The 6,000-nt window shown below is 41.4% G+C and overlaps 1 protein-coding gene across 3 annotated transcripts in view; it reads right to left on the bottom strand.

Moving 5' to 3' along the window:
- Positions 1 to 596: 596 nt before the first annotated feature.
- Positions 597 to 6,000, bottom strand: part of LOC130174652 (adenylate cyclase type 6-like) — a 31,450-nt gene continuing 26,046 nt past the window's right edge. For all 3 annotated transcript variants that reach the window (XM_056384704.1, XM_056384705.1, XM_056384706.1), the window contains exons 17-24: positions 5,808 to 5,983; positions 5,592 to 5,624; positions 5,475 to 5,504; positions 5,214 to 5,346; positions 4,819 to 5,082; positions 4,369 to 4,573; positions 4,064 to 4,188; positions 597 to 2,618 (exon numbers count right to left, since the gene is read on the bottom strand). In XM_056384704.1, coding sequence (XP_056240679.1) covers positions 2,490 to 2,618; positions 4,064 to 4,188; positions 4,369 to 4,573; positions 4,819 to 5,082; positions 5,214 to 5,346; positions 5,475 to 5,504; positions 5,592 to 5,624; positions 5,808 to 5,983 — 1,095 coding nt within the window. In that variant the 3' untranslated portion in view covers positions 597 to 2,489. The remainder of the gene's footprint in view (positions 2,619 to 4,063; positions 4,189 to 4,368; positions 4,574 to 4,818; positions 5,083 to 5,213; positions 5,347 to 5,474; positions 5,505 to 5,591; positions 5,625 to 5,807; positions 5,984 to 6,000) is intronic.

The following is a 6,000-nucleotide window of genomic DNA, read 5'->3' as shown; positions in this document are numbered from 1 at the left end:
GCATATTACAGACACATTACAGGTTCCTGTATCATGAGCCTATTATAGTAACATTAGTGCTTTTTCATCAGGGATTAGGAGGAATTTATGTCCTTTAATTAATGTTCAGCATAGAGTGCTGTAAGTGAACATTGCCATTACCTCAACAGAAATCCATTATTCATGTGCAAGCAATTAAATACTCTCTCCTGTATCACCCTCTTGAAACTGTAGACTGACTTATTCAGAAGAGGAGAAGGAGGCGTCTCTCAGGTTACTGTCACAGGGAGAAATCTTGATTGCAGGCTGCTGATTGACTTGAGATCTAAATTAAAGCCAAACTAAAACACCACTAAGCAGGCTAAAGCTGTGTTGTGAAGTAAACTCTGTGAAAGAGAGAAGAGAGAATGAACTTGCTCTTGAATGTCACTCAAGTCACAGTCTCAGCGTTCTGGTGTAAATATTCAGTGTGATTTTCTGAAAAATCAATATTCCTATATATATTTCAATAGGTACAGTAGATTGTGCCCCAGTTCTCTGTTTTTAATATGAACTTTACTGTTCCACTGTAGAGATGTGAGAGAATCCACTGAAAACAACAAACAAAACAAACACAATCAATGCAAAAACAGCCATTTATTAACTTCTTACCCAAGGGGAAATGAATGAAATCATCATTGCACTATTTCTTAAACTCTGCCAGGAAAAAACAACATTGTCTTAATGATCTTTCATTTTTAAGGACAGAGAGAGACAAGCAGTAGTGAAAATCTTTTTCATAGCCCATAAAGGCAACATTTTTAGGCTCAGAAACAAAAGTGAGCATATCAACACCGGAAGTAAAGCTTGTCTAAATGTAAAATACTCTTTAACTTTACAGCAAACATGAAGTCTAATCGATTTAGCCTCTAATACAATGATTCAACTCCTTCCTCAATACCAAAGGCAATGTAAAGAGTGGTTTTCTTCAGTAGTAGTTTCATTGTGGGCAGAAATATTTATATTTCATTACATTCATATGATTATTGTTTTGACCAAATAATTTTGGGGGTTACAAGACTCCCTGTGCCAAATACAACCAGCTAGTGTCAAATACTGTAGTGTAAAGTTGTGAATATCGGTCCATGGAGGAGTTGGACCTTTGAACTGCATAATCTCAAGGCAATACTTGTGAACAGATGGAGAATTGCTGCATACAGTTGATCCTGAAGTTGTCAGGAAACCGGTTCACGTTCAAATGTTCTGACACAATCCAAAATATATACGCTCCGTAAGCTTTTGCTTATTTGGGGTGGAATGAAATCAGTCAAGAATCACAGTCCAGTAAAAGACGTAGACATAATTCTCTTTAAATGATAATTTTGACAAAAGAAATCAGGAATGGACACACAACTCCGAAATAATATAAAACATGCCTTGCAGCAACCAGTTTGGCAAGAAAGCATTGTCATACAGTATCATAAAAACCTCACAGTGAAAAGTTACAGTATGCCCCTTTATAGATAAAGATCAGCATTCAGTTATGTGTGTTTGCACGCACACACCCACACACACACACACACACAAACATACCCACCCATCCACGCATACATACTGTACACACACACACTTATATAAAATGTTTCATAACAGTTTAACAATCTCTCTTCAGTACCGTGATACTAATGCAACTGTTCGTCCTTTGTTTCATAGTTGTTGTTTTTGGCTTGAACCAAAAATACATTGCAGGGAGCGAGTAATCAATCGCACATTTCAGTGAACCACAAACAGCCTCGCGTCCAGACTGTGGCTGGAAGAAACAAAGAAGGCCCTGATAGGAAACACAGTCCAAGCAAGTTTGTTGTGAGTGTTTTCTATGTGTTAGTGTGTGTGTGCGTGTGCGTGTGTGTGTGTGTTTGTGTTATCTTTCATGAAAAAATCCACAGCAAAAAAAGAAGTGTTCGTCCCTATCAATGACAGTGACGTTACCGTGGCCTTTGCTGTCAAAAAAGATGAATAAATTACTTGTATTTCTGAGCAGAATCGTTAGTGTATGTTTTCATATCAAACATTTGTTCTTTGGTCATTGTCATCCTTCATGTTGTCCTTGCATATTTTCTTTTAAGTAACATAGTTTTTTTTTTTTTTTTTATTTGTACTTATTTTCTTTTTTGTACAAGGTCATCACAAAAATCCATCTGCACGAAAATAAATAATGACTCCAGATGAAATACTTGTACTATTGCTCATAAACACAAGCATAGCCACTTCCATCCTAAGGCAACTGGGCATCGTGATCTCTCGAGCAGCTTGGGAAAAAAGCCTTCAAACATGAACAACATCCTACATGTGTGCATCTGACTACGTGACAACAAACAGACGGGCCGAGCTCGTCCCCGTCGGCCGTCTCCTGTCCCCAGTGCGTTGGCACCGCGCTTCGATGCGCTCATCGCCAGGCTGACCACTCAGTCTCTCCGCTAGTCTCTGTCCTGTCAGTGCAGTGGGAGCCACTCTGCGGTCGGCCGCTGTCGTTAACTGCCCATGGGGCCGCTGGTGAGGAAGTAAGTGGTCATCTCACCCTTCCCCTTCACCTTGACAACACCTCGACAGTCCAGCTGGTATCCGTTGTTGACCAGCACGTGGTACAAGTCTGTGGTCACCTAAGAGAGGACACAGACATTTGACACCCAAGATGTCAGACACTCAACCCAGCCCAGGAGAAACACTATCAGTCACTATCACGTTGTATAATCTCTCAAAAGCCCAATGATGGAGGGATAACGTAAAAGAAGGAATATTAGTTAATATTAATATTAGAGTAGAGTAGAGCATTTCATATAAAATTAAAGCAAAATAGATTTGCTGCTTTTCTCTGTTTCACATCATTGTAAACTTGTGATAATTAGTCCATCACATACTATCAGACACAAAGTGCTACTTCAACATTGCGCCTCAGACTGTGGAGAATTTGATGTATTACTATATTATATTTGATGATTACCCAATACTTCAAAAACTAATTAGAAAGAATTGATCATTTTATCAACTAGTCAATCTAAAATATCAGCAACAATTTTGAAGAATTGATTAATTGTTACAGTTGTATAAACAGGCAAAAACAGCAATTATTCTCATGCTCTGGCGTCTCAGATGTTTTATATGTTTTATATTATTTTAAATCTTTGGTTTTGGATTGTTGGTTGGACAGACATCCGATGGCCATTTTACTCCATTTACATTTCATACACTACATATTAATCAATTCATTAAAATAAATCTACGGAGTAACTGACAGTGGAAATAATTGTTGGTTGCAGCCTCACTGTTTTTGGATTTGCAGTAACTCATATTGCACAGCAGGTGGCAGCATCCGACTGTGATCGTTCAAGCTGCCAATTTATGGATTTGATTTGGGGCCAGAAAATCTCACTGGAGCACTTAGCTAGACTGGTGTAACTAGCACATTTCAAAACACGTGTTAACATCTACTAAACATCTATGAATACAATGCTGAATAAGACTGTGGGACTTTCGTCCTTTACTGACACTCGTTCTCTGAGGAACACTGTAGTTGAGATTTCCCTACTGAAGATGATAATCCTGTGGTAGTTGCATGGCCTCTGCATAGAATTCAAATTTAGTCGTCTGCCAGTCTCCAGAGGGACATTAGCGTACCATTTATGCTTGAGAACAGCACGTCCAGTGCTGACAGGCATTTTTGCTCAAGGGCCCTTCTGCAGACCAGATGTCTGAGCCTAAATCCTTAAGCTGAAGGACTGTGCACTGATGGTATCTGTAGCATTGGTATCAGCTACAGACAAATGATCTTGTGTCCTTCAGATACCACAAACAATACTTTCAACAAAATGTGCTTTGTAGTCATAAACATCTGCGGTGTGAGCGTTTTTTTTCATCATGCAGAAGTTATAAAGATGCAGTGCAAGATTGTGGTCTGAATAGACACACATGGCACATACACTTTCATGTCTGAATACTTACTGACAACGCCGCCATGACTAATTTCATAAGTATCTAGATGAGTATTCTACATTGGCATGAGTCCCTTAACAATAACTACAACTGTGAAATGCTTCCCGTGCAGTACCTGGATGTAGTCTGGTACTCCTGTGCTGTCCATCCGGCTGGCAACATTGACTGTGTTCCCCCAGATATCATACTGGGGTTTCCTGGCTCCGATCACCCCCGCCACCACTGGCCCCATGTTTAGTCCTGAGAACAAATCACCTCGCTGTGTTACATCGTATCCGTTACACCATTCTGACTAAATCATAATGCTCTATCTAAGGAAGTAGATTACTGCAGCTCTCCTTTGACCGGGAAAAGGATTTTTTTAATGTTTATTTGTCAGATGATGTTTCAAGAGCAATGTGCGCCACCTTCCAGGCTTACCTATCTTCATCTGGAAGTTGTTGAAGGAGTGCTCGTTGATGTATTTCATCTGCTCTCTCAGCCTCATGGCATAGTCGGCCAAGGCAAGGATGTGCGAACGACCTTCTTTATCATAGGTGGAATCGTTGAGGCCCGAGGCTGCCATGTAGGTGGAGCCGATGGTTTTGATTTTCTCCAGCTGACGGAACCTCTCCTCACTGATGATCTAGAGACAAGCAATCAACCGTGTGTAAGAAGAGGAAATGAGACAAAACACTAAAACAAAGGCAGCACTTCAGCTATAGGTCAACAACATGCTAAGTGGCAGAACAACACAGACGACCAGGAAAATGGTGATTGTATGCGGCATAAAACAAATATCTAATTCCCCCATCTAACACACCTTATCCAACAAATGTTTCCTGCACTAATTTAATTTGAATTCATGCAGATTTTTTCCTCTCTGCTCACCTCATCAAAATCAGCGATGATTTCATTGAGCAGCCTGAGACACTCCACTCCCTCGTTGTTAGCCTCCAGCTCCACGTAAAACTCGGAGAAGTTGCTGATGGAGGCGAACATGACAGCGACACACTCACATGACTGGTAGTACAACTCGTCGTTCCGACGCTCCCGCGCAAGGAAGTGGGCTGCTACGTCCTTTGGCAAGATGTTGTGGAGGAGGCGCCGGTTGTATGCCTGCAGTTCCTCCATCTCCTCCTTCTCTTCCGTGGCCTGAGGAAGGACAGGGAACGTGGACAAGGTTAGTTAGTCTCACTGTCAGCTGATTGCGTAACCTCAGAGCTCGCAGGTATTGCTCTTGGTGAGTTATATAGTAGTACTAGCTTCAGTTTTGTTTCATTTACCTGCAGCTTCCAGAGGAAGTCAAGGCGAGCAGTGGACTCCACCTGCTGGCCGTGCAAGTAGAGAGCCAGAACAAAAACTGTCAGGATTACAGGGGTCATGACCTTTAGGGATACCTTGGTCACACTCTCCAGGCTGAGGAGTGAAAGAGGAGGACAAGAAGGAGTTTGCAAGAGTCATAAATGAGTTTTGTGCATGGGAGTAAAATAATGTATGAATCCCAACATGTACTAAAACATACAAAACAAGTAAAAGCTACTTACCACTGTCCTGCAGTTTCATTGAAACTAGGCCTGAAAAATGGGCGAGAGACAGTCATGTTAACAAACATGATGAGTGGCTTAAATTAGACAGAAGAAAACTAAAATAATGCAACTTACTGTTGTAGTGAATCATTAACAGGTGATAATTGCCTGAGAAAAAAATAATTAGAACATATTCAGAAAATAGGACTAATGCAAAGTAGGTCTTATACAATCTAAACTTTATTGTAAAGAAGTAGGCCACACACAATCCAAACCACGGTATTGTGACACAGGAAGTTAAGAAACGTGTTTGTACAGCCTGTATGTGTGTGCTCCGGGCAGGGGACTCACAGGGTGTTGGCAATGACCAGCAGGTCTGCGTTGTCAAACAGGGCCACCTGAGGCCACTCCACCAGCAGGAGGAAAGTGAGCTGGATGAGCAACATCAGAGCCAGCTTCCCTATGCTGCTGATGTGGAGGAACACAGAGCAGGCCAGCAGGGTCAGCAGTACGCTGTAGCTGAAATACTGCAGCAGAGAGGAGA

Source organism: Seriola aureovittata, chromosome 9 (assembly GCF_021018895.1).
Source record: "Seriola aureovittata isolate HTS-2021-v1 ecotype China chromosome 9, ASM2101889v1, whole genome shotgun sequence".
In the NCBI taxonomy this organism is placed as follows: domain Eukaryota; kingdom Metazoa; phylum Chordata; class Actinopteri; order Carangiformes; family Carangidae; genus Seriola; species Seriola aureovittata.
This window is presented reverse-complemented; position numbering and strand designations above follow the sequence as displayed.